General features: G+C 58.2%; 1 protein-coding gene across 1 annotated transcript; it reads left to right on the top strand.

Annotated features, from left to right (window-relative positions):
* The first annotated feature begins 4,959 nt into the window (after positions 1–4,959).
* Positions 4,960–23,853, top strand: SLC5A9 (solute carrier family 5 member 9). Its single transcript, XM_036256458.1, has 14 exons — positions 4,960–5,113; positions 6,781–6,852; positions 7,790–7,894; positions 8,191–8,355; positions 9,360–9,465; positions 10,206–10,286; positions 10,520–10,725; positions 10,915–11,050; positions 11,484–11,591; positions 13,656–13,806; positions 15,509–15,677; positions 17,089–17,304; positions 20,289–20,448; positions 23,645–23,853. Exons 1-14 carry the CDS (start codon positions 4,982–4,984, stop codon positions 23,851–23,853), a joined length of 2,016 nt encoding a protein of 671 aa, XP_036112351.1. The 5' UTR covers positions 4,960–4,981.
* The last annotated feature ends 1,899 nt before the right edge of the window (positions 23,854–25,752 follow it).

Below are 25,752 nucleotides of genomic sequence, written 5' to 3'. Positions count from 1 at the left end.
TGTCCCATCACAGCTCCGGTTGGATCCCCTTCTGCCCGACCCTTCGAGCCGGAAGGGGGGGACCGGCCAGACCGTTCAGTTCAGTTCACCGCGCTGAAGAAACGATTCCGGACATTTCGTCTTGGACATGAGGAGACACGGGGGCTGTGTTCACGGATCGCGGGGTCAGGGGCGGCAGCCCCTCTGGCTCCTGGGCCCTGGGGTCAGCGGTCAGCTCCTGGACTCAGCTCTGCTTCCAAGAGTGCTGTCTGCAGAGAAGGCGGCGGCGTCAGGCCCCCGGACGCTGGCGAGCAGAGCAGCCTCGGCGAGCCCGGCTCCTCGGGCTCCAGTGCGCCCAGGCCCGAGCTGGTGTGCGCGTGTGCGCCTGCGCAGTCCCGCAGCCCCGCGCCCAGCCTTCCCAGCTGCGGACGCCCGGTGGCTGGTGTCGGCCCCGCCCCCCCTCGAGCCTCGAGAAACCTGCTTGCCCAGGTCTGCAGGGACAAGGCTGCCACAGCAGCCACCAGCGCTGAGGCTGAGCTGTGGTCTCTGTGGCCCCTGCAGGGCTCCCGGAGAACAAGTTCTCCTTCCCCAGGTCACCGACAGGTAGAAGGTCAAGCGCTGTCCCAGGAGCCAAGGCCCCGGGGCTGGAGCGGGGTTCGGGCCTCCCACCGCCTCACCCGCAGGAGGAGCCAGACTCGCTCAGCCTGACCCAGCTGCCAGAGGCCAGGCCCGAGCCCGCCAGCCTGGGGAGCTGCTGCTGAGGCTGAGACACTGGCCAGGGAGCTCTGTCCGGGCCAGGCTGCTCAGGTAGGAGTTGTCTGGGTCTGCAGGATACGTTTTCAGGGATGAGAGCATGCAACTCTTCCTTTTCTTTCCTTCTTTCCCCATTCCTAGGTCTCTGTCACCATCTTTCTCAGCCTATTCTCGTGTATGGTAACCCTTTCCTCTTGGCACTGCCCGTCCATTTAAAGCCCGTCCTTCCCCACTGTGCGACCTGAGCTGGGAGCACTCCCGAGCCCTGGCCCTTGGCGGCTGGGGGGGGGGGCGCACCATGAAGAAGCTCTTTCCTGCCCCCCAGACATGTGGCTTTTCCTCCAGCAGACTCCTCCTCCAGGACCAGGTCTTCTTACCTCTGTCCCCTGTGCAAGAGCACAGCCACCACCTCCACAATGCCAGGGGGATGGCGCCCCCTGGGGTGGTGCAGGGGGACAGCCCTGACGAAGGGCCGGGCACAGAGTGTGCTCTGTGAGTGACTGAGAGCAATGACATCGAATTGCATTTGTTTTGAATTGAGAGAAGCATAGGCGGGTGGCAGGCGGAGAGCGAGCGAGAGCAGTGGCCAGGGAAGGAGCGGTGGCTGAGGGTGGGGATGGCGGGGCAGAGGGTCACAAGGCCTCTCACCGGAGCCCAGGCCCCAGGGGGCTCCTGGCCCCAGCCCAGCCAGTGCCGCGCCCTGCTCCGAGCCCCACTGGGAAGGGCAGACGAGCTGATTTCTACCCTGCCTCCAGAAGGATGCACTTCCGTGATGTCTCCCCACAGACACAGGACTAAGAGGACAGGGACGGGGTGTAGCAGCTTCCAGCATGAGTCAGGCAAGCCTGGGTTCAAGAGAAGCTGCAGTTATGGGACATCACCGGTGAGACTCAGCTCCCTCGCCTACAAAATGGGAATGATGAGGCCAACTCACAGTCCACACACGGGTTGCAGTTGTATTTGGGATGTGACCTACCCCGTGCTCTGGCACACATGGCAAATATTAGTCTTTACCCTTCACTGTTCTGGAAGGGAGGTTCTCAGCAGGAGGTTGGTGGTTTCTTAGGAAGGACTTGCAGGTAGCCACAGGCACAGATGAACCTGCCAAGGATGCTTCCAGGAGGTAGCAGGAGGCAGGGCAGTCCCAAATCAACAACTCCATCTGTCCATCACCCAGGCCCCTACCCTCTGTGCACTTCAGCCTGAGTCATCCCGTCCTCGGAGATCTCACCTGAGGGGGACACTTACCGAGCTCTCCGAAGCCACTCTACCCAAAACTATCTTGGGCAACCAGCCCTCACACCCTTTCCTGTTTTCACCAGGAAAGACACAAGGATTTATCTGAAGAAATGTTTACAAAATCCTTTTGTATTCTCCTTGTAGAGCCTTTAGGATTGTCAGTCCAGCTCCTAGCATTTCCTGTGCAGATCTGCCCTCATTTTGCAGTTTTTATGTGTGATGTATCTTGGCAGAAACTTCTGTGATACTCCTTTTAAGGCCCTTTCCTCTAAGCCATGCCCAGCTTCCCACATGGACTATGTTGCTTCCTCCTCTGAGCTCCTCACCTAAGAGCATGGGGGTGGGTAATGTGCTGAAGGTGCCTGTCCTGTGCAGCTATCTGGCTTCCTGCTGGGCTGGGCCCCAGTGCATGTGTGTCAGCCTCTCTGCCTCAGAGCAGGTGCACCACAGGTGCTCCCCAGGGCAGGTGTACCACAGGTGCTCACCCAGGGCAGGTGCTCACCTAGGGCAGGTGTGCCACAGATGCTCACCCAGGCAGGTATGCCACAGGTGTTCACCCAGGGCAGGTGCTCCCCCAGGGCAGGTGTGACACAGGTGCTCCCCCAGGGCAGGTGTGTCACAGGTGCTCACCCAGGCAGGTGTGCCACATGTGCTCACCCAAGCAGGTGCGCCACAGGTGCTCACCTAGGGCAGGTGCTCCCCTCGGGCAGCTGCACCACAGGTGCTCACCTAAGGTAAGGATGACAATATGATCGACCCTTCATTCTTGGGAGTTCTCTGAGAGGATCTCTTGGATAAAGGAGGCCTCATTCTTGAATGCCAGCACCTGCCTAAAATGTTAGACCATTGTGAATGAAACACTTCTGTCCATATTTCATGTGTGCCTTCTAAATAGAAAGTCTGGCCTGGCAGGTGTGGCTCAGTGGTTGAGCATCAACCCATGCGCCAAGAGGTTGCCGATTTGATTCCCAGTCATGGCACTTGCCAGGTCGTGGGCCTGATCCCCAGTGGGGGGCGTGCAGGAGGCAGCCAGTTGATGTTCTCTCTCATTAATGTTTTTATCTCTCTCCTTTTCCCTTCCCCTCTCTCTAAAATCAATAAAGAAACATTTTTTAAATATAGAAGTCTGTGATGGTCATACTGTAATGTTTCCTCAGTGATTCTGGGTTAATGCATTGAAATCCTCAGCTGCTGTTCAAGAATGCCTTTTGTTGAGAGTTGATGGGGCCCAGGTGACAGGTCTGTTCACCCAGTTTGGCCTGTCTGTTGCATCATCCTTCCTGTACTACTGGTTTAATGATGTTTTTTGCACCGTCCGGCCATCACAGCTGTTCTCCGGCTGTCCCTGCACACCCTTGCCCGCCTCTGGCAGCCTCCTCCCTGCTGCTGACTTGCTGGTTTGGTGTGAGCCGGAGCTCAGGGTAAAGCGATGGACAGCCCGAGTCGGGGCTCAGGGCTCGCTGATACAGCCGAGGCTTGGGCTCCGAGCACAGGCTTCACAATGTCTGGTCCAACCATGTCAAAGCCTTTTCTGCTCCTTCCTGGCACTTTCTGGGATCTGGATGCTAAATGCCTGGTTCGTGAACACACGGGCCTGGCTGCTATGGGCCCAGACCTGCTGGTTTAGGATGAGGACACTGCAGGGGTGGGGCTCAGCCTCAGGCATCTGTGAGGACGGGGTGGGGTCAGGGTAGGTGGGCAGTAGAACCTGAGGGCAGGGTGGGTCCTTCCTTGTAGGAGGAAGTCACTCCCTGGCACTGAGAGGTGGCCAGGCCATGCGGACAGAGGACACCAAGCTCAGAGTCACTTGGCTACTAGCCTATGATCACCCTGCTGGTCACTGAGATGCGCAGCGGGGACTAGGGAGCAGGCCGCTGGGTCGCAGGGCAGACCCTCTCCTGGGTGCAGGGGGCTCTGGGATCTTTTCAGGAGCCCTTGTTTGTCAGAGCACAGGCAGGAGTGTGGACCGAGAAGGAGAATCCTGGCCCCACTCTGTGGCTTGGAATAAACGTCTCTTCCCGGGCTTCAGTGTCTACACTGTCACCAAAGGGAAGATGACACCTGGGCGGCTTGGAGGCAGGAGCATGAGAGGGGTGGATGCTTTGCAAGGGGGACAGCAGGCTCCCTCCCCTCGGTCTCCTCCCCCTGGGCGGAAGGAAGGCTGCTAGAAGTGACGACCAAAACGCCTGGATGGAGGCTCAGTTCTTCTCTACTGCCTTGTGTGTTCTTTCCCTCCCTGGGCCTCAGTCCCCCTCCAAGCAAGCAAGAGCTTGAACACCTTGACTTCTGAAGGTTGTCCTAACTACAGGATTCCAAGACTGCTCCTTTCCTCCTCCTCTTCCCCCTCCCCTTCCCATGAGTGGTGAGTGTGTGTGAGTGTGTGTGTGTGCATGAGTGTGCATGTGAGAGTGTGTGTGCATGTGCGAAAGTGTGTGAGTGTGTGAATGTGCATGTGTAAAAGTGTGTGCGTGTGATAGTGTGTGTGCACGTGTGAGTGTGCATGTGAGAGTGTGTGTGCACGTGTGAGAGAGTGAGTGTGCGTGTGAGTGTGTGCACGCGAGTGTGAGCATGTGTGAATGTGTGTGAGAGAGTGTGTGAGTGCATGTGCGTGTGTAAGAATGTGTGTGTGCATGTGTGAGAGTGAGTGTATGTGAATGTGTGAGTGTGAGTGTATGTGAATGTGAGTGTGTGTGCACGTGTGAGAGTGAGTGTATGTGAATGTGTGGTGAGTGTGCATGTGAATGTGTGAGTGTGTGAGTGTGTGTGTGTTTGTGTGTGGTGGGGGCAGGGAGAAGGGGAGAGTCCTGCAGAGCATGAGGGTGGCAGTTAGGGGAAAAGGGTGACCAGGACTTTACAAGCCCCCAGTCACACCTCTGCGTGGGGCCCAGAGCTTTCTAGCGGCTGATGGCCCAGGGTTGTTTAATCATTAAAGGAAAGGAACGAAGCCAGGAGCGCCTCAAAGTCCAGCCTGGTGGTGAGCGGCTCCCAGAGGAGCGGGGAGCTGGCAGCGATGGGGCCTGGAGATGGGGTCAGGACTGCACCAGCGCCACGCTCAGCAGTGGGCCCCGGAGTCAGCCTGCACGCCTACGACATCGGGGTCCTGGTCGTCTACTTTGTCTTCGTCGTGGGCGTGGGGGTCTGGGTGAGTAGTCCTGGGTGTCGGGGCTGGCAGGGGAGGCAGAGCCACACTCTCATCTCTAGCTGGCGGAGGAGCTGGGGACAGAGGCGGGCAGAAGGAGGGCCTCACCACCCTCCTTTCATAGACGGGCAGACTGAAGCCCAGAGAGGGGTGTGACTTGCCTGATGTCACACAGGGAGCCGGAGGCAGGCCACACCTGAGCCCATCTCCTGACTGCCTGTCTCTACGCACCTGCTGCCTTTGGCTCCACCCATCCCTGGCCACCCCGAACCCCATTCCTTCCCCCTTCACTGTGCCGAGATCCCCAACTCTGAGGATGCTTGACTCCTGGCCTACGCCGCTCTCGGCTAGTTAGCATCTTGGCTCGGAGCAGTGCTTCCTAAACGAGCCAGGCCTCCTGTGTTCACCGGAAGGCAGCCAGGCGGACCCCCAGGTCCTTCTGATCTCCATGTGCACCAAAGCCTCAGGCCAGGGGGTTGTGTGGGCCACACGCCCTGAGTTCAGACCCCAACCTCAGCAGTGAGGGCCGCATGGCCCTGGGGACATGTGAAGCTTCTCGGAGCCTCAGTCTCTCATCTGGTCAGTGAGGAGAAGGCTCACGCTGTGGCGTGGCCAGGACCCGCCTGCCACCTGCCGCAGTTAAGTGTGGCACAGTGCCCGGCACACAGCCGGCGGCGCTAAATGGCACTATTGTCGCGGAAGCGCTGGAGACGCGCCAGCACCTTTCGCCTCTGCTGCAAGGCAGGTGGCTGGAGGCCCAGCCGGCCGCTCCCTGGGCTGTGGCAAGGGCAAGACCCCTCTGGGGCCTGGGTTTCCTCGTCTCGAAATGAATTCTTTCTGCTCCTCTGGCTTCCTGAAGACTAGGGGTGACACTGGGCAGTTCAAGGACAGGCTTACCCAGCCCAGGCCCCGCACACCCCGATCCAGGTCCAGTGACTCATTACTTTTCCTCGGGCCAGAGAAGCTTCTTTCGGTTTCCCTCTCCCTCCCTCTCCTTCCGGAAGGGCTCCGGTCTCCAGGCCGGTCGGAGACCTGTTGGCTTCGGCACCTCAATAAGGGCTTTAGTGTGCCCTTCCCTCCCCACTGCCCTCACCCCGCCTCCCAGAGAGAGGCCTGCCTCTCCCCACTCCTCTTCCTCAGAGCAGCCCCCGAACAGGCTGCTAACTGCCCACCCTCTGGTGCTGGACTGGGGTTGGTTCAGGGTCCTGGATGGGCCTAGGCGGCCTGGTCTAAGGTCAGGCCAGGGAGGAGAAGCCCCCAAACCTCACATCTCTGCCTGGGGCCCAAGTCCTACTGTCAGAGGTGCAGCCCCAGGGAGGAGGGGACAGGTGGGTCTCCCTGCAGCTCCTGGGGCCTGAGACAGACACCAGCTCAGGTGCTGAACCGAGCTCGGGTGCAGGAAGGGGAGAGAACACGGCACGGTGACGGGAACCCCCGCCCCGCAGCCCCGGCATCCCCGGGCTGTGTACCTCCGCTGGCTCCTTTGTCCATCAGGCCAGCTCCGGGACACAAGCAGCGAGGCTGAGAGAGAGGTGACCACCCCATGACATGTAGAATAAAGATGGGAAGCCTGCCTCCGTCCTCACCCGTGTCCACGATGGGGAATCCGGGTGAGGGCAGAGGTTGGGGGAATCTCGGGAAACGCTCACCGCTGGCCACCTCCTTCCCAGTCGTCCATCCGTGCAAGCCGAGGGACCATCGGTGGCTATTTCCTGGCGGGGAGGTCCATGAGCTGGTGGCCGGTGAGTTGACCTCCCTCCCTCCCCTTCTTCCACATCCAACTCCCTGTCTCCCCTTCTCCCACCTGGACCAAGGGCACAGCCCCCCAGGTGGGTTTCCTGGCTCTGGGCTCCTCTGCTGTCCCAAGGCACCGACCACCTGAGCCATCTTGCTAACGACACCTCGGACAGGCACCCACTGGGCGCCTTCTCACGGGCGCAGGCGGGACCCACAGGGACGGTCCAGGACGTTCGTGTCCCAGAGAACCCGAGCTGGGCTGGCGGACAGACTCAGGGGCAACGGCCACTGCTGAACTGGAGGCGCAGAGGGGCTACGAGGCTTGCAGGACGCCTCCGACCTGCAGACATGGAGGTGTGGTCAGCGAAGACGTTCTCAGGAAGGCGACACATCCATGTACTACCGAAGAGCAGCGCACCGAGCGAATCGAGATGTCAAGTCCCCGACAACCTCCAGGGGGCAGTCCTGAGGCCTCTGTGACTCAGGCTCGCCATTGGGCTGCTGCTTTCTCCCCCTCCTCCGGGTCCACATCCACTCTGGGGGCCCTCAGATCTACGTCCAGACCGGTGCTTCCGCCTCCCCACGTGGGCCCGGCTCCCCACGGCTTCCCTTCTGGGTGGCTTGGAGCCAGTGTCTTTATTTCTCCTAACATTAATTCTTCCTTTGTGATCGGAAAGATGAACACTCATCCCTCCAAATCCTGTGGAGAACAGGGTATTCGCACACATGAAATGCCCGGCACAGTGCCTGGCAGACAGTGGTACCGGACGGATGTCAGACCTCTCTCTGTGTCCCCCGCCCACTTCCTCTCTTCCTCTGGTCTCAGATTCCTGGGTCCAGGTCCTGCTCTCCCTGCTTCATCCAGCACCTGAAGCTCACGGCGACTCCAGGTTGACTCATTAAAACTGACCCCTGATCCTTGACCCCGCCTGTGCCTTGCAGATCGGAGCATCTCTGATGTCCAGCAACGTGGGCAGCGGACTGTTCATTGGCCTGGCTGGGACAGGGGCCGCCGGAGGCCTTGCTGTGGGTGGCTTCGAGTGGAATGTAAGGAAGCTGGCTGAGGGTCTGAGCCCACCCACCCCCTCCCTGGCCTTAGCCCTGCGAGGAACCTCAGATGTGCTTGGGGAGGCTGCACGGTGAATGGAGAACCCACTTTACAGATACAGAAACAGGCCTGGAGGAGACAGAGGGACCATCAGAGGTCACACAGGACGGAGACAGGGTCCCAGGTCCCTTCCCTCCCTGCTCAGGGCTGTCCTCTGCGGCACCACCTCTCGGTAGGGGACCACCCCTCCGTTTGCTTCCAGGACGTGGACACCTTTTGCTCTCCACTCTCCCAGGCAACCTGGCTGCTTCTGGCCCTCGGCTGGATCTTCGTCCCCGTGTACATCGCAGCCGGAGTGGTCACCATGCCGCAGTACCTGAAGAAGCGGTTTGGGGGCCAGAGGATCCAGGTGTACATGTCTGTGCTGTCTCTCATCCTCTACATCTTCACCAAGATTTCGGTGAGCACCCACCCCAGGGCGGCCGTCTCGTCTCTGCAAATGCTGAGTCTAGGGCATGGCTTGTTGTGGGCTGGCTGGCCGGACAGAAGGAAGGAAGGAGGGAGGAAGGAAGAACGAATCCACGTACCTTCAATGCACACTCTCCCTCAGCAGTGGGTAATTGGAGATGGATGATAAATGTTCTGTGGGTGAATGACAGTCCCCCTATTCAGAGACCTCATTATCTAGAGTTCATTCATTCACCTTTCCATCCACTGATTCTTCATTCAGTACTATGCATTAATTGCCAAGAATGGTTCGGTTAAAAAGGCCTTTATTCTTTCTCGATCAACCTAAACTTTGAAAGAAACCGTCACATGGCGCGCACAGAGGGCCTGCTCTGGGACCGGAGCTGATGCTGGGGACCTATGACCTGTCCCGGTCTCCTGCTGCTGCCCCGGCTGTAGCCCTGTAACGGGCTCAGAACGCGGTCATGGGGCCGCAGGGCGTGCACTGAGGGCACTGACTCATTCGGCTGCCAGGTCCCCACCTTGTGCCTCCACTGCTTGTCAGCCATCTAAGTCGGCCTGGGCACAGATGCGACCCCACCGTCTCTCACAGCCCAGCGCGGGGCGTGCAGAGCCTGCCAGGCAGTCAGCTCGGGCGCCTCGGGCTACTGATGGGCTCTGCTCTGTCAGGGAGCGCTCGGACCCCTGGGACCCTGGCCCCTCCCAAGCGGTCTCTTCTTCGACCCCAGCGACCTGCTTTACTTCCTCAGTCTCCCGCTTCACTCCTCCCGCGCCCTTCCCGACAACAGGCTCCGTCAGCGCCAGGTCTCCCTGCCTCAGTGTCCGAGTTTCATGCGGTGCTTCTCTGCCTTACACTCTCTGCGGCTGCTCAGCACCTGCCCATCCCACCCATGCCCCTCAGCAGGGCACTCAAGGCCTGGCCTTGTCACGTGATGAGGGCTGACGGCAGCTGGTGCTGCTGAGCAGGAAGGTGACCTCCTGGTCGGGTCTCTGCAGACTGACATCTTCTCTGGAGCCCTCTTCATCCAGATGGCCCTGGGCTGGAACCTTTACCTCTCCACGGTGATCTTGCTGGTGGTGACAGCCGTCTACACCATCACAGGTAGGGCCGAGGGAAGGTCACGGTAGGTACAGGGCTGGGAGCGGAGACCTGGGGACAGGAGAGGTGGAGAGGGGAGCTTTGGCGGCAGAGACACAGCAGGAAGGGCTGGGGGAGAGAGGCGTCCAGAGGAGAGGCAGAGAGAAAACTGCCCCTGGGAGAGAGCGAGAAAAGGAAGAGCCGAAGATAGAGACAGAGATATAGGATCAAAGGGAAGTGCAGAGAGAAGATGGAGACAGTGTAACCGAGTAAGGGGAGACATATAGGGCGGAAACGGAAGAATCAGCCAGCCCGAGAAAGGGAGGGAGGGAGAGACCCTGAGAGATACTGAGAGGATTGTCCTCCCTCAGGGAGCAGGGGCGGGATCAGGGACCGTCACTTGGACTAGAGTCACTGTGGGCTGCTTCAGATAGAAACCACAAAGCCACCTTCCTCTGCCTCCTCCGAGTACTGCACCAGCCCGGGCGAGCTGAGGGCAGGCTCAGGGCAGAGCACGTGGCTAAGTGTCCTGGGAGGACGGGGATCTGAGTGGGCATTCAGGCGGGGTGCGGGGTACTCCTGGCGAGCTAACAGCTCCCACAGTGATAGAGGGGAGCAGTGCAGAGGAGGCAGGAGGCGGAGTCCACCTGCTAAGAGGCCTCCATGTCTTCTCTGGTCTCCCCAGGGTGGCCATGCCCAGGGCGGGCACCCAGAGAGGAAGCCCTGGTGGTGCTGACTGATGAGCCCTCTCCTTGGGTCCCCAGGGGGCCTCACGGCCGTGATCTACACGGACGCTCTGCAGACGGTCATCATGGTGGGGGGAGCCCTGGTCCTCATGTTTCTGGGTAAGGAAGAGAACTGAATACACCCCAACTTGCCCCTAAATTTCTCTCACCTACTTTTGCCTGTCGCCTCCGTGGTCTGGTCAGAGCTCCTAGAGCACAGAGCCATGTCCCCCTCCTGGTGGGGGCAGGGGAGCCCAGGGACTCCACGGGGACGGAGCTGGAGGGGGCGGGGGCATGGGACAGGCCCCGTGGGGCCTCAGGGCTGTTTCACTGGCTGCTGTGTCTCCCCACAGGCTTTAAGGAGGTGGGCTGGTACCCAGGCCTGGAGCAGCGGTACATGCAGGCCATCCCTAATGCCACTGTCCCCAACACCACCTGCCACCTGCCCCGGCCTGATGCCTTCCACATGCTTCGGAGCCCTGTGACCGGGGACATCCCTTGGCCAGGCCTCATTTTCGGGCTCACGGTGCTGGCTACCTGGTGCTGGTGCACAGATCAGGTGATGCCCCCGTGAGGCTCGGCCCCCCCACCATGAGGGGGACTCCCTGCAGGAAACTGGGCATCCGGATGTGCAGAAGGCTGGGACTTGCTCTGGGGCCACTGCGGGGACACAGCCGTGAGCACACCAGAGCCCTGTGGCTGAGCTGAGCCTGGCCCGGCCCAAGTGTCCGCCTCCACTGCCTTTCAGGTCATTGTGCAGAGGTCTCTCTCCGCCAAGAGTCTGTCCCATGCCAAGGGCGGCTCCGTGCTGGGGGGCTACCTGAAGATCCTGCCCATGTTCTTCATCGTCATGCCTGGCATGATCAGCAGGGCCCTGTACCCAGGCAAGAGCGGGCCCTGCTGGGGGTGCGGGCTGGTGCAGTCCGGGGCCGCGCAGGGCTTACTGAGGACAGAGTTCCATGTCAGCCTTTGTGGGCCAAGCACACAGCACCTGTCCAGTGGAAAAGCTTGTATCTGAATGTCACCTTAAATCCTGCCTTGCCTTTGTCAGGGACAGGCCAGGCAAGGCGTTTTGGTGCCTCCCAGGGATATTTGCCTTTTGTTAGGATATACGGCCTGAAGCGGCCTCACAGGGCAGTGTGCGGTAGGGAGATGTACCAGCGAGGGTCACATCGTAGCACCCAGGCAGCCGCCTGCCGGGCCTCGGGCCCCTGCGAGTCACCAGTGGACACTTCCCCGAGGGCTCAGAGAGCAGACGCTGGGCCACCCCGAGAAGGCCCAGAAGATTCGCTCTAATGGCCTTCGCTTCCTCAGCAGACGAGGTGGGCTGCGTGGACCCTGACGTCTGCCAACGGATCTGCGGGGCCCGCGTGGGATGTTCCAACATCGCCTACCCCAAGCTGGTCATCGCTCTCATGCCCACTGGTGAGTCCTGTTTCCTACGCACCACCTGTCGCTCCCCATCCCCACTGCCCCCAATCCCCACGGCCCAGGCGGGGTTGAGTTAGGATGGACACGGACAGGAAGAGGAAATAAAAACACGCACCCCCCCAGCACACACACACACACACACACACACACACGCACACGCACACGCACACAGGCCTCTGTCGAGCTGCTCTGCGGCCTGGTCCTGGAGGTGCAGGGATGAAGGGCGAGCATCTACTCTCGGGCTCCACGCAGTCTCCAGGGTGCTCAGGCTGGCCGAGGCCACAGTGCAGAGTGACCAGTGTGGGGACACAGGGGGCTGAGGGGCCCTAAGGAGGCAGCTGGCCCGTTGGGCGTGCTGGGGAAGGTCTCTGAGGGGAGGAGTGGGGCAGAGCCGAGGAGCATGCTAGGCAGACAAAGCTGGAGGGCGTGGGCAATGTCACCCCGGGGGGAGGGCTGTGCCTGCAAAGGCCGGGGCCAGGGAGCGAGCGTGGAGTCTGACTGGAGGCGGCCTGGTGGGCTCACATGCCTGGGCACTGAAGCCCACCCTCGTGGAGAGGTGGTGGCCACACCTCGTTCCGCAGCGTGGCCTTGACTCAGAGGCAGTGAGGTCGCTAGGGGTTCAGGCCTGTGTCCGCGATCAGTTGTGCTTGGGGGAACCGCTCTGCCTGGGGCTCAGCTTACGGGAGGCAGGGGTGGGAGACGGGTTTGCAGCGGTCCTGCTGAGTGGTGCTGGTGGCGTGGCCAGGCCAGTGTCTTTAGAGATGGAGAAAGAGGTTTAGAAGATATTTACACGGTAGAATTGACAGGACTTAATGATTGGTTGCATTTGAGAGATGAGAAAGACAGAGGGAGCCAAAGAGGGCCCCAGGTCGTAGGTTTACGATGCTGATGAGATTGCGGACACTGGAAGGAAGGCAGGTTTACGAAGGGAAGTCGGTGAGTTGAGTTATCCCCCTGCCCAGGTAGAATAAGAAGAAATCAAATGAATAGAAGAAATCAAAGTGGAGATGAGAGGAGGGCCCAGCGATGACAGAGCCGCCACAGGGGAGGTGGGCGGGGGCAGGGGAGGGTCTGGACTCCTCTGAGCATCTGGTGTGGAGACCAGAAAGGTATTATTGACCAGAGGGAGGAACAGAGGCTCCGGAGGAAGATGCTGGCCTAGGTGTGGGACACCTCGAGTCTTCCAGGGAGACACGTGTGCAGGAGGTGGCTAAAGATTTGGGCTGGGGACAGGAAGCGCATGGAGGTGGGGCCAGGTGGGTGTCCCCTCTGAGGGGTGACAGTCATTTTTCTGGAGGCTTGGTCATTAGGGTCAGAGACTTCAGGGATCCACGGGCCCGTCTGCTCTTGCTGCAGGAGGAAAATCTGGCCCCAAAAGGAAGGACTCACACAGTTCAAAGATCACACGGCTGGTTCCCGGCAGAACCAGAAACACACCTGGGCTCCCTGCTCCCCAGGCCAGGCTTTGTCTCCCGGAACGTCAATGAGAAAGGAAAACACCGAAAACCATTTTTTTAAATCCTCATCCGAGGTCATTTTCGCATTTATCTTCAGAGAGAGAGGGAGGGAGAGAGAGAGAGAAACATCAATGTGAGAGAGACCCATCGACTGGTTGCCACCCACACGACCTCAACTGAGGCTGGGGACAAACGGCAACTGAGGTACGTGCCCTTAGCGGGAACCGAACCCAGGACTCTCCAGTCCGCAGGCCGATGCTCCAACCGCTGAGCCAAACCGGCCAGGGCCCGAAAACCTTTCATTGACGATCAGCCACCTTCCCACCTGTGACCACTCACGAGATGTCAGGGTCGCAGAGAACCGGCGAGGTCACCTGGTCTCACACCCCTCAGGGCACGGCTCAGGGAGGGCAGGTGACTCACCCAGGGCCACAGGGCCAGCGGAGGCAGAGCAGCCAGGACAGCCTCTGCTCCAGATTCCCTATCCGCGTGGTGGGGAACCTCCTCCAGCACCTTCCCCCTCCCATTTCCACCCCGGCCTCCCTGGCTCCTGGCAGAGACTTAACGGCCAGTTGTCCACGGAGACCCCGTCTCTCCCCAGGTCTGCGGGGCCTGATGATCGCCGTGATCATGGCCGCCCTCATGAGCTCGCTCACCTCCATCTTCAACAGCAGCAGCACCCTGTTCGCCATTGACGTCTGGCAGCGCTTCCGCAAGAAGGCCACAGAGCAGGAGCTGATGGTGGTGGGCAGGTGGGCTGGCCGTCGTCCTGAGCGCCCTTCCTGGGAGACCCCTCCCCGCTCCTCCCCGTTCGGGTTGCCCTGGGGAGGTGTGGCGGGTCTGGGCCCTGGACTGGCGGTCCGAGCTCCTGCTTCTAGGGCCAGCTTCCTCCATGGCCTCAGGTGAGTCCCTCCCCAGCAATGACCACCCCTGTCCCTCCAGAATAAGGAGAAAAATCTCTTCCCTCCCTGTTCAACTTTCTCTTGAAATAGACCAAAAGGGTAAATGAGAGACACTAGCAAAGCATTTAAGCAGGGAAAGGTGAACTGTGTAAGTGGGAGGGAGCTGGCAAGCTGCTCACCCCGGGGTCCTTCGACCAGCTGTCATCCCAGGACACTCCATCATCTCACCCTGGGAGGACCCCTCACATCAAACCTCCGAGCCGGGCACACAGGGTGACTGGTATGGCCCTGCCCTGAGAGGACGGCAGACAGGCCAGCAGGGAGGGACCCGCATCCCCGAAGATGCTTGTAGGGAGTCTGTCTCCAAAGCATGCAGAGCCCAGAACACCAGGCCGAAGGGTTTGCACTTTACCTTGTACCTTGTTGGTATCAGTTTTATGCTTTTCAGAGTATAACTTGGTGGCTAATTTTTCTCTTTCTTCCTAGGCTTGGGGTTTGTGGTTTGCACAGGGTTCGGGGACCCTTTCTGAAACTGTTGCTTCATAACTTAAGGCTCTATTATATGAGGTTTCTGGACTACCGAGTTCATTCTCCCCTGTGGGTAGATGGTACTTGAGTTTAGATAACTTGCTTTTTTTATTTCCCTGATCCTTCCACCACGATGCTTTCTGCGCCCGGCCGCCTAATAGATTCCCACTGCCGCTCACAGGCACCCGACCCTCTGCACGGGGCTCTGAGTGCAGGCTGGACTGTGCGATGAGGCGAGGGTGAGCAGCAGGGAGGCCACTTGGGTAGCTGCTGCTTTAGTGGGGCCTGGAGAGAGAACATAGGGGAAAGGAGAGGAGAAGACAGGTGTGTAGAGACATTTCTAAAAGACTGTCTTGATACTTCACACTAAAGGGCCAGGTTGTAGACACCGACTTCCTCAACCAGTAGAGTTTTGATGCCATCTGCTGGTCTTTTGTATTGTTGCACCCAGCACATCCAAGGAAAGTCACACACCTGCAAAATCATACAGAGACAGCATTAGGGGAACTTGGGCCTGAGCCAGGATCAGTTGAAGGGGAGTCAGAATATGAAGGTAGAGTTTCTTCTCTGAGCTAAAGGGCAACATCAGGGAGAGAGGCTTAGAGCTGGAGAAGCCCAGAGAAGGGAGAAGTCCTGGGTTTGGAGCCCTCTTGGGAAAGGAGCTGCCCGGCACGGGTTCAGGTGGACGAGAGAAGGAAAGGCCCCCGAGGACCAAGGCCATTTACTGAGGGGTGGTGGGGTGAAGGTGTGTATTCCTTTCTGAAGATCAGCTGGGCTACCTGACCTCGGGGACATCCAATGCGAAAATCCTTGGTTGCTTAGATTCTAGGATTCTGATATTCCGGGATTTTGGGAGTCTTTATTTCTGAAATCTTAGCATTTGGGATTCCGGTCTCCTAACATTCTCTGATTCCGCGACCATGCATCCCCCTTGCCCTCCCTTCCTGGCTCCCAGCATCACCCTCACCGCACCCCACACCCTGCCACCCTGAGAGCTCCTCACAGCACCCGTGCCCTCCGGCAGGGTGTTTGTGGTGCTCCTGGTCGCCGTCAGCATCCTCTGGATCCCCATCATCCAAAGCTCCAACAGCGGCCAGCTCTTCGACTACATCCAGTCCATCACCAGCTACCTGGCCCCGCCCGTCACCGCCCTCTTCCTGCTGGCCATCTTCAGCAGGAGGGTCACAGAGCCTGTGAGTACAGCAGCCTACACGGGCTTGGGAGAGCGGGTCTGGCCACAACTCTTCTCCCTGTGACCTTGGGCGAACCGCTGCTCCCCTCCCCATCCATAGCAGCAGATCTAGAGTCATTCATTCACTCGACAGACGTTTATCAATCTTATTATGAAGGTTCTGCGATGCCATGTTTACAAGGTTCATAGAGGTCTGCCATCCCTGGGCCAGCTGGGAGGAAAGATAATTCAATAAGCAATAAAAAGAAAGAATAGTGGCTGCTAGGAGAGTAAAGAAGAGGAACACCTAACCAATGGGACACCTGGGAGGGAGTCAGGGAAGCCTTCCTGGAGGAAGACACATTTGAGCTGAGACATGAAGGATCAGTGGGAGGAGGAAGAGTATTTCAGATACGAGGAATAGTGTGTGAAAGGTCAAGACAGACGAGAAGATCACCAGGTTCTGCTTCATCTCTGACACTATAAGGTTTTATATGTAGGAAAAAATAATGACGACGAAATGAAGTGTGAACTTGCAGAGATGCTTATACATGTTTCATTCGTGAAACTGCACTGAAATCTAACAGAAGCCTGGGGGGAGCTTGAGGTAGGAGGACTATAACCCTGGTTACTCCCCAGAACAGTCTAGAAAAGGCCCAAATCCGCTGGCTCTACTGTCGGGAGGTAAGGGGCGGGGCGTCGTGGGCAGGACTCCGCAGGAGCCATGAGGGAGCTGAAGGCCGTTGCCAAGGAGATCGGAGGAGCCGGCTCCCACGCTGCCGGCTGAGCTCCCTGCCGAGAGCATGCACAGCAAACCCAGCTGAAGTCTGGATGTGCCTGCTCATCCCAGAAGTTTTGAAATCGGGATTCGTATCTCAGTTTTAAAAACACAAGTCGTGTGACAAGGAAACAGGTGCAGGTTAGGGTTGAGCAGCGCTGTGAAGAAGACACGGCAGGTGCCAGAGCTTGCTTTCGTTAAAAAAAAAAAGGCAAAAGACGGAAAAATAGAAGCAGCAAAAGGGAGATGTCTACACTGATCTCCAACTTATCGTGACAGAAAGTTGGGAACGGGCCCTGGTGTTCTCTGCTTATTACAAAATCATAGCCCATTCCCGTTGGCTGTTAAGCATCTGTACTCAGTACTTAATCTTTCCCCCCGTCATTGTCAGCGAGCTTGAACCACTGCGTCAGTTCCTCTGGAACGGAGCCGGGTCCAGATCCTGGTCCACCTGGCTCTGGAGCCCGAGCTGTTCCCAGTTTCCCGCTCTGCCTGCCTTTACGTGAAGTCAGAGCCTGGGCATTAGTGGGGAATTCACTCCGACGGGCTTGCAAACAGTAACCAACCAGTGAGCGGGGGATTTGGGGCAGATGGCTCCGTGCCCCAGGGCCTGCCACCCGGGTCTCACCCTGCCTGGTCTGCCCTCTGCCCACAGGGAGCTTTCTGGGGCCTCATGTGCGGCCTCGCGGTGGGGCTCCTGCGCATGGGCCTGGAGTTCTCGTTCCCAGCCCCGGCCTGCGGGGAGGAGGACCGGAGGCCGGCCGTGCTCAAGGACTTCCACTACCTCTACTTTGCCCTCGTCCTCTGCGGCCTCACCGCCATGGTCATCGTCACTGTCAGCCTCTGTACAACCCCCATCCCCGAGGAAAAGGCAAGTGGAGTGCTCATGCTGAGCCCCCCAGCACCCCCACATCCCCACCCCCGAGTTTCACTCCATTGGGTAATGGTCTCACCACTGCCACACAGGTGTCCCGGGGCAGGGAGCTCCCTGGCTTATTCATTCCCAACTGAAGTCATTCATTCAACTGGAAAATTACCCAGTGAGCACCTACTATGTGCCAGGCCCTGTGCGGGGTTGCAAAGGGGAAAGCCCCCAGGAGGCATGTGGCAGGAACAGACATCCACAGAGAAGGTCACTCTACCAGGGGAGAGTGCGGAAGGGCCAGTCTCAAAGGGAGGCGGAGCCAGAGAGGCAGTCGCCCCTGGGCCAGGAGGGGTCCCTGACACGGTCACTTGGAGCTGGACCTGGAAGAATGAGCAGGGGTTGGTGTGCAGTCAAGAAAATGTCTGGGAGAAGAACGGTCCTCCAGAGCAGGAGCTCAGCTGGGAGTCCTCACCTCTCTCGTGCTGAATGTCTACCATCCTGGGACATGAGGCCCAGTCCTTCGAAATCCCATTTCTTAAGTTTAGAGAAAAAAAGAGGTGTTTGCTCCGGCTGCCACGACAAGGTACCAGACCGGGCTGCTTGAACAACAGGAATTCATTCTGGCAGCTCTGGAGCCTGGGAGCCTGGGACGTGGGGTACGGGGCTGTGCTGGGAGGCCTCCTTCCCTTCTGCGGGGTCTTCCCCATGCCTGTGTGTGTCCTGACCTCTTATAATCCAGTCACACTGGACCAGGGCCACTCTAAACACCTCACGCAACCTTAATTACTTCTTCAAGGACCCTCCCTCTAAATACAGGCACATTCTGAGGTACTGGAGGTTAGGACCTCAACACATGCCCTTGGGAGGGGGACACCATTGAGCCCATAAGAGAGCCCGGGCCAGAAGCCGGCCCCTGAAACCCTGAGTGGAAATCAGTATTGACACCCTTACCTGTGTGGTGTGTTGACTTTATACCCTTGGCATCACTAATTCCTACAGACAGGTTGTTCACAGGTGAGCCGAGAGAGGCCGCCGTCTCCAGTGGATCACCCAGTGGCTCACCCAGTGGATCACCCCCCACTGCTTCAGTCTTCCACTTTCTCCATTGTGTGGGGTCCACTGAGTGTTTCCCAAGTAAATATCCCTCTTGGATCCTGTTCTCTTCTAGTTAATGCTTCCTCCCTCCCTGTCTCGAAAACAAATGTTTGCAAAGATGGCCATTCCCGGGCTCCACGCCCCACCTCGCACCTGCTTCTCAACCACTACGGCCTGGCTGCTGTTCCACTTCCCAGGACATCGCTCTCACCACGATCCCCAGTAACCTTCTCCTTGCTGAAATCCACGGCCCCTTCCTCCTCTGAAGTGAATTCCGAGGAGAATCAGGAACCACTGACTACCCCCTGCAGCCGAAGACTCTTCTATCCACCTGCATGACACACTCCCTCCCGCGTTCTTCTGCCTTCTGTCCCATAAGTATCATTGTTCCTTAGACCCTCCTGTGGTCCACACCTCTTCTCCTGCACTGTCCCTGAGCTGCCTGTCCACGGCCACGAATTCAACAACCTTCTACATAAAAATGAAACTCAATTTTTTGTTATTGTTGTTAATCCTCCCCTGAGGATATCCCCCCCACTTTTTTTTTTTTTTTTAACAGAGTGGAAGCAAGGGAGGGAGAAAGAGAGAGAGAGAAACCGATTGGTTGCCTTCCGCATGACCCCGACCAGGGCCGGGGATCGAACATGCCATCCAGGTATGTGTCCTTGACCGGGAATTGAACCTGAGACCCTTCCGTCTGCAGGCCAATACTCTAACCACTGAGTGGAACCAGCCAGGGTAAAACTCAGTTCTTTATCTCCAGCCAAAACCCCTCTCCAAAGATTCAACCCCAAATCCAAATGCCTCCTCATGACAGAGAGAGACCACCAGGCTGCTGGTGACTCACACGTAAGTGTGGAGTGGAGGTTCCCAGAGATGCTTGCAGCCCGGTGAGCTGGGCTCCCTGGCCCACAGGAGGCCCAGAGGGAAGGGAAGGGCTGCACGGCTGCACGGATCTGTGGGAAGGTGGAGGCAGGGCAGGGGACCCCGTCCACTACCTAAGGAAGCACTGCCTGGCCAGGAAAGAGCCTTGTTGGAAAGGCGCTCGGGTGGGCGCGTGGTCAAGGAGATCAGGGAGAACCTGCCATGTTCTCCTCTCCCGAGCCACCAAAAGGGGGAAGCAGGAAAGCCATCAGGGCCGTCCAGGTCCACGGGTTTGCTTCTTGTCACCAGGACGTCTCCACGTGGAGGTCCCACAGACTCTCCGAGCTCATCATCACAGGTGTCTGTGTGTGAGCCGTGTCTCCCTCCCTCCCTCCTTCCTCTCTCTCCCCCTCAAGAAGTCAATCCTTCTCCTGCCCTCTCCTCTGTGCGGGGCAGCACTGCCCAGCACGTGGCAGGAGCCTGAGGCCACGTTCCACTCCTGTGCCCGGGCCCAGCTGTCAGTCACCAGGCGGGCAGCTCCCGGCCCACAGGCGGCTCCTCTGTGGCGCAGGCTCGCGGGCTGCTTCACTTCCTGCTTCACCTCTGCCGCAGCCTCCAGGCTGGGTCCCTTCAGTTCATCTGCGGGATCCTCCTAAATCCCAGACTCAGAGGCTCTTCCCGGTTCCTACAGTCTGCAGTGCTCGCCACTGCTCTTTTTTAAACAACAAATGAACTCCGAGCCTGCGCTGGGAAGCCCCTGTCCTGGGCGCCTGCCTCCCTGTCCAGCCTCCTTTTTCTCCGGTCAGTGAGCTGCAGGTCGGTGTTTCCCAGCCCCTGGCGTGTGCTCAGGGGGTGCAGGTTTTCCAAGGACGTGGAGGTCAGGCTAAGCCAGACCCCCGCCTCCCAGCCCTGTGCTTGTTCCTGGCACCCCTCACTGTTCTGAGGGCCTCCCAGGATGGGCCCCACTTTCTCTACAGCACGACCTCCCTCCAGGGGTCACTGAGTCAAGACAACGCTCTCTCTTCCTCCAGCTCGCTCGCCTGACGTGGTGGACGCGGAACCAGCCCCACTCCGCGCTGGAGAAGGAAGCCCACGAGGACACGCCAGGGGCCCTGGAGATGCCATCTGGGCCACAGCCTGCAGGGGGCCGAGGGGCCGAGAACGCCAGCCAGGGCCCGGAGCAGCACGGAGGTAGGCCGAGGGGTGCCGGGGTCTGTATCACAGAGGAGTGGTGGGGACTAGGTCACAGGTCCCCAAAATCCCCACTGGGTCACTGGGGATGGGGACCCTGTAGGAGTACAAAGAACATCCTTCCTCCCTTCCCACGTGGTCATTAAACTATCTGAGGAATAAGAAACAATAAGGCAGATGGGAGCCAGAAGATTGCCCTCACTGCTGGCAACGTGTGGGTGGGAAGACCTGGTTTCTACCCATGGGGAGGTGTGCTTGCGGATACGAACCCAGCACTAGACAGGGGAAGCCATCAGCCACCTTGGCTGTGAGCGCGGGCCGAGCGTGCCCTGCATCCTTCCCGGCCTCCAACAGAGGGTCCCTTCACCTCTTCCCGGTGCAGGGGTCTTAGGCCAGAACATCAAAGGGTGTTACACTAATTGAGTTCCATCCACATGGAAGGAAACATCAGGTATGACAAAGAAACAGCCCCCCCTCCCCCACAAAAAACACACATTTTATTATTTATTGCCCACCGCGCTTAATAACCTGCCTGGAGTCACACACGCATGGTCATCCTTCTCAGCAAGAGAGCAGACACGTGTCCACCCAGTGCTGTGTTCACGAGGTTCCACCATTCCCGGGTCTGCTCCCTGAGCGGTGATGGGCCCCGTGAGCACTGCCCCCGGAGGGTCCCGACGTGTTAGAATAACAGCGAGTTCACTGCACTCCGAGACCACACAGTGTCTGAAGTCGGAAACTGACACAGACACAATGTAGCTGTTTTAGAGGTAATGCACTTACACCCTTCCTGCAGGGTGGTTAAGTACCCGTGTTAAGGTATTCTCATTTAGTGACAGAGATTTCCCAAAGTGTAAAGTTCCCAAGGAAAATTTAATGTCAAAACGCCAAGTCAGTTTGCAACTTAAAGCCCTAAATCAATTTCTCTTGTTATTGTGAGTTAAAAACTTAATGCAATTTAAGTCCTAAATGAACTTCCTGCCTCGGGTGGAGTCGGGGTGCAGTCGGGGTGCAGGCGGGGTGCCTTCAGAGGCTGCCTTCTCCCATTGGGTTGGCAAGAGCTCCACCAGGGCCTTGGAAAGTGTCTCAGCTCCATTCCCAGCCCCTGGAGTGACAGACTCCTAACAATCCAGCAAGTTCACAGCACAGCGAGTTAACCAAAGCCCAGCTGCTGGGCCACACGGCTGGCAGCTCCGCCTCTCAGCCCGGCCTCTTGGCCAGGTTCTAGGGGTCCTGTGCTTCCTGCTTGAGACCCCCCCACCTCTCTTAAGCCCTTCAGCTTTGCTTAGGGCCCTGACTCCAGAGAAACAGCCACCAGCCTAGAGGTAATGACATCACAAGCTCCAGACCGTGAGCTCCACCAAAACCTAAGACCCAAGCTTCGTGACCAACCTGCACAGGTAGAAGTCAGCGGTCCACTCTCTATATGTGTATACACAACTGTTCGCAAAGGGGAATGTAATCTTTTATAAGGCCCCAAGGCTCACTTTAGAAAAGCACCTACACAGCCCCAGTCCCAGCCCTAGTCTGGTCAGTTGCCCCAGTTTTGCTTTGCAAAGTGTAACTCGGACCTCTTTTTCGAGCCGGGGTCTCAAAACTGCTTCTGGTCCCACTATCACAAGGACCAGGTCCAGGTCCTAGAAAACGTATGGCGTGGAAGAAGCCATCTGAGAGCCCAGGTCTTCACAGGAGAGGAAGGGAAGAAGCTGCCAAGGCACCTCCGGAGGGAAGGAGGGCACAGGTCATCTCTCCTGGCTGGCTCCTTACCTGGCCATGGGGAGTCCTACCTGGTGGCCCCCACGTTGAGGGCAGAGCCTGTCTCTGGAGAAGCAGAGAAATGGCTGCTCCCGATGGGTGGCTCACCCCTAAGAAAGACCAAGGAAGTACTGAGTCGGGCAAGTTCAGTGAGAGAAATCCCTCCCGTCCCACCAGGAGGAGGGAAAGGGCAGGGAGAGGCACCTGCTATCCTGTGGGACAGCCCCTCCCCCTGCCCGGGGAACACGGGGAATGGGGAGCAAGCACCCACCTGTCAAAAGGCTGCAGGTAGATGAAGCCTCATCTGGGTTGTTCTCAGGCTAAAAAGCAACATGTCAATGTACCTGTGAGTCCTAAAAAATGAAGTTAGAAAACAAATTTAAGGACAGTAGAGTAGATCTGAAAGAAGCATATTCATCCCTGGTTGTAGACTGTTTAGGTTTGTTGAGTCATCCCCGGCCAACCGTACCTAAGTGACTGAAAAGGGAGTGCTGGGGGGGGGGGGCTGGGGAAGGGAGGGGTGCAGCCTAGGGCTCGGAGAGCTGACTGCATCGCCTGCTTCAGGCTGCCCGCTGGCCTGGGACCCAGCACGTCCTGCCTTTCCACGAGCCTTGTCCCTCCTCTGCCTAGTGAGGGCGCCAGACTAGATGGCATCTGGGTCTTGCATCCCTGAGACTATAGTCACATTGGACTCACCAAATACCAAGTTCCAAAGCCATTGAGATAATAAAGCGTTTCCAGTGGGTTGTATTCAACCTCAGTGAAAGGTCTTTTATTTGAATTTTATTTTGATCTACTGTTAATCTAACCAGGGCCCGTGTCTGGCAGCCTTGGTGGTCAGAACGCTGCTGGGGCCTCTCCCCAGGGCTCCGCACTGCAGCTCCGAAGTGGAAGTGCGCTCAGACCTGCACTCTCTTTGTGGACAGAATCACCGCAGAACAGGGCCTGCCCCACGGGTTTAGCTGGGAGGGAAAGACCCTGGGCTCAGAGACCCTGAGTGATTTGCATGTGGCCGCAGTCAGGTGATGGCTTCCAGCCCAGGGCCCTTCCCAGAGCATCACGTAGTCTGGCTGGTTCCCCGCTGCGTCCTCCCTGGGTGAGACGCTCCACCGCATCCCCATGCGGGGCCTGTGATCTGAACTGGGCTGAATAGCACGATCCTTACCCCTTAGCACACCATGCACTCTGCACCGCTAGATGCTTCTGCTCAGTGTCTGGGTGCTGGGGCCTGGGTCAGAGCTCAGTGGAGTCCCAGCTCAGCACTCAGTCTGTGGCTTGTAGAAAGGGCTAAGTTCATTCCATGCACCCTCCTCCCCCTGCATCTCATCCATTTCTTTGGTTTCTCACCATCTCTCCTTCCCCTGCTCTCATCTCTCTCCTTTTTGACCTTGCCCTGCTCTTGCCTCCTGCTTCCCTCCCCGCTCTGGCTTTTGTCCCTCAGCCCCACGCAGATCCTGGGGAAGGCTGCTCTGGGGCTGGTTCTGTGGGCTCTCCGGGGCCCCGGAGCGGGCCCTGAGCCCGGCAGAGAAGGCCGCGCAGGAGCAGAAGCTGACCAGCATCGAGGAGGAGCCTCTCTGGAGAAGCGTCTGCAACGTCAATGCCATCCTCCTGCTGGCCATCAATGTGTTCCTCTGGGGTTATTTCGCGTGACTGCGGACCTGGCTTCAGCGGAGAGACGAAACACAGCCCCAGCCTGGCTGGTCACAGACACGCTTTCCTCCACCTTGCTGTCCAGACTGGAGACCCAGAGGCAGAGACCGAAGAGTGCCTGGCAGCCCTGGGCCAGCTGCACGCTGACTGGTGGTGGGACGGACGCCCAGAGACAGCGCTGCGTCTGCCCAGGGCCGCCCAGCAGGATTCACACTGGTCTCCCGACTCCAGCTCTCTTCCCACGACATTGCCTTAAAGTCCTACCTCAAAAATGATGTTTTCACCTTGTTGGTGAGTCTACTCAGGAGCATTTACTCAACACGTGTCTTGAGGTTAAAAAGCGGAGGATATAAGAAAAGGAATAGCAAACAAGTTGCAGGAATCCACGTGCAGCTCTGCTCACCCGCATCCTTTCTTCGCCCCTTCTCCTTCCCCGTCTCCAGTCCCCAGTCCCCATCATCTATTTCTGGCACCTGCCCAGGACCTCACACTCCCATCGGCAGCTCCACACGGGCTGTCAGACCCAGAGGGGCGAGCGACCCGTGGAGTGCAAGCACGGTGGCAGGTGGTGCGTGGGGCAGGGCGCACTGGTCTAGGGATGAGGGACTCTCCTGGTCACTACTCAGGTCGGTCTCTTCCTGCTCTCACATCCAAACGTGAGCACATCTCCATGGCCTTGAGGACCTGAGAGTCCGGTTGGAGAGACATGAAAACAAGAGGGATGGAGACAGGCTGCTTTGTGCTTAACGTAAGCCCTGCAGAGGGCCAGCAGGACAGCCCGCGTGGCTGGGCCTGCCCCCTCCCCTTCCTGCCAGAGCTGCCTACCCTGCACACCACCATGACCTTGCTTAGCTGTCCCTCCTCCAAGAAGCTGCCGGATGCCCCAGCCTGGGTCGAGGCCCCACCCTGCTCCCACACCCTCTGGTCTTGCTTCTGTGGCAGCTTTGATCACTGTTCTCTGAGTTTGTCCCCCAGCTAGACTGAGTCCTCTAAGGGCAGAGGTCAAGGACCAAATCCCAAGTGACTTTGTACCCAGAAAGTAACAGGTGTTCGATAAATGTTGAATTCATAATTCTCCAAGGTCATGGTAGGCTGTGCTCTGAGGCTGGCTGGCTTGTGACCTGGGGAGCCAGCTGATGGGGGCGCATCTCCTCCAGCCAGAGTTGACACACTGAGTCTCAGGGTCTACAGTGAAACCACAGCCCTGGCCCCCTGCCAGACACAGGTGCAAATCCTTCATCTGTCTCCCCCTCTAGGCTGCCCTGGTTCCATCGGATCTTTTTAATGCTGCCTTGACCATCACCTGTTCTAATCAATCCTCCCAATTAAATACAAATACAATTCTAGTTCTTCGAAGTTTAAATACAGCCTATTCTACGAATACCTCCTGTCGCTACTGCCTCCAGATTTGTGTCCACTGACCATCTGACCTTGTCTGTGTCACCTCGAAGGCTGTGTTCTCTTTGCTCCCTACTGACCTTTCCGGGGAACTCAGCTTTCTCCTGATTTCCCCCAAACCACAAGTCTTTGTGTGGGACCATTTATACTGCACGTTTGAGAAGGGGAGGACCTTAGACCACAGAAGCACAAGTTAGAATTAAATATTGAACAGCCCTGTTTTCAAGAGCTCCTCTGCAGCCCACCATGAGAATCCCCACGGGTCTCCTCAGGCGCTGGCGCCTGGCGCCTGTGCGGGTCCCCATCCGCTCCCCCTGCAGAGCCTCTCACCTCTCCCCAGGGCCCTCCCCAGTCTCCCACTCCCCTGGTTGTGTCAAGTCTCCTCCGGTGTCCAGACCCATCTCCTTCAACCCCAGAATTCATGAGCACGCTGTTAAACACAGTAGGACTCAGCGAGGTTGGCCACTCTCCTTCCCTACCCTCTTTGCCCCTTTTATTCCT

This window comes from Molossus molossus, unplaced genomic scaffold (genome assembly GCF_014108415.1).
Source record: "Molossus molossus isolate mMolMol1 unplaced genomic scaffold, mMolMol1.p scaffold_m16_p_12, whole genome shotgun sequence".
NCBI lineage: Eukaryota > Metazoa > Chordata > Mammalia > Chiroptera > Molossidae > Molossus > Molossus molossus.
Note: the sequence above shows the minus strand (reverse complement) of the source record. Positions and strands in the feature narration are given on the sequence as shown.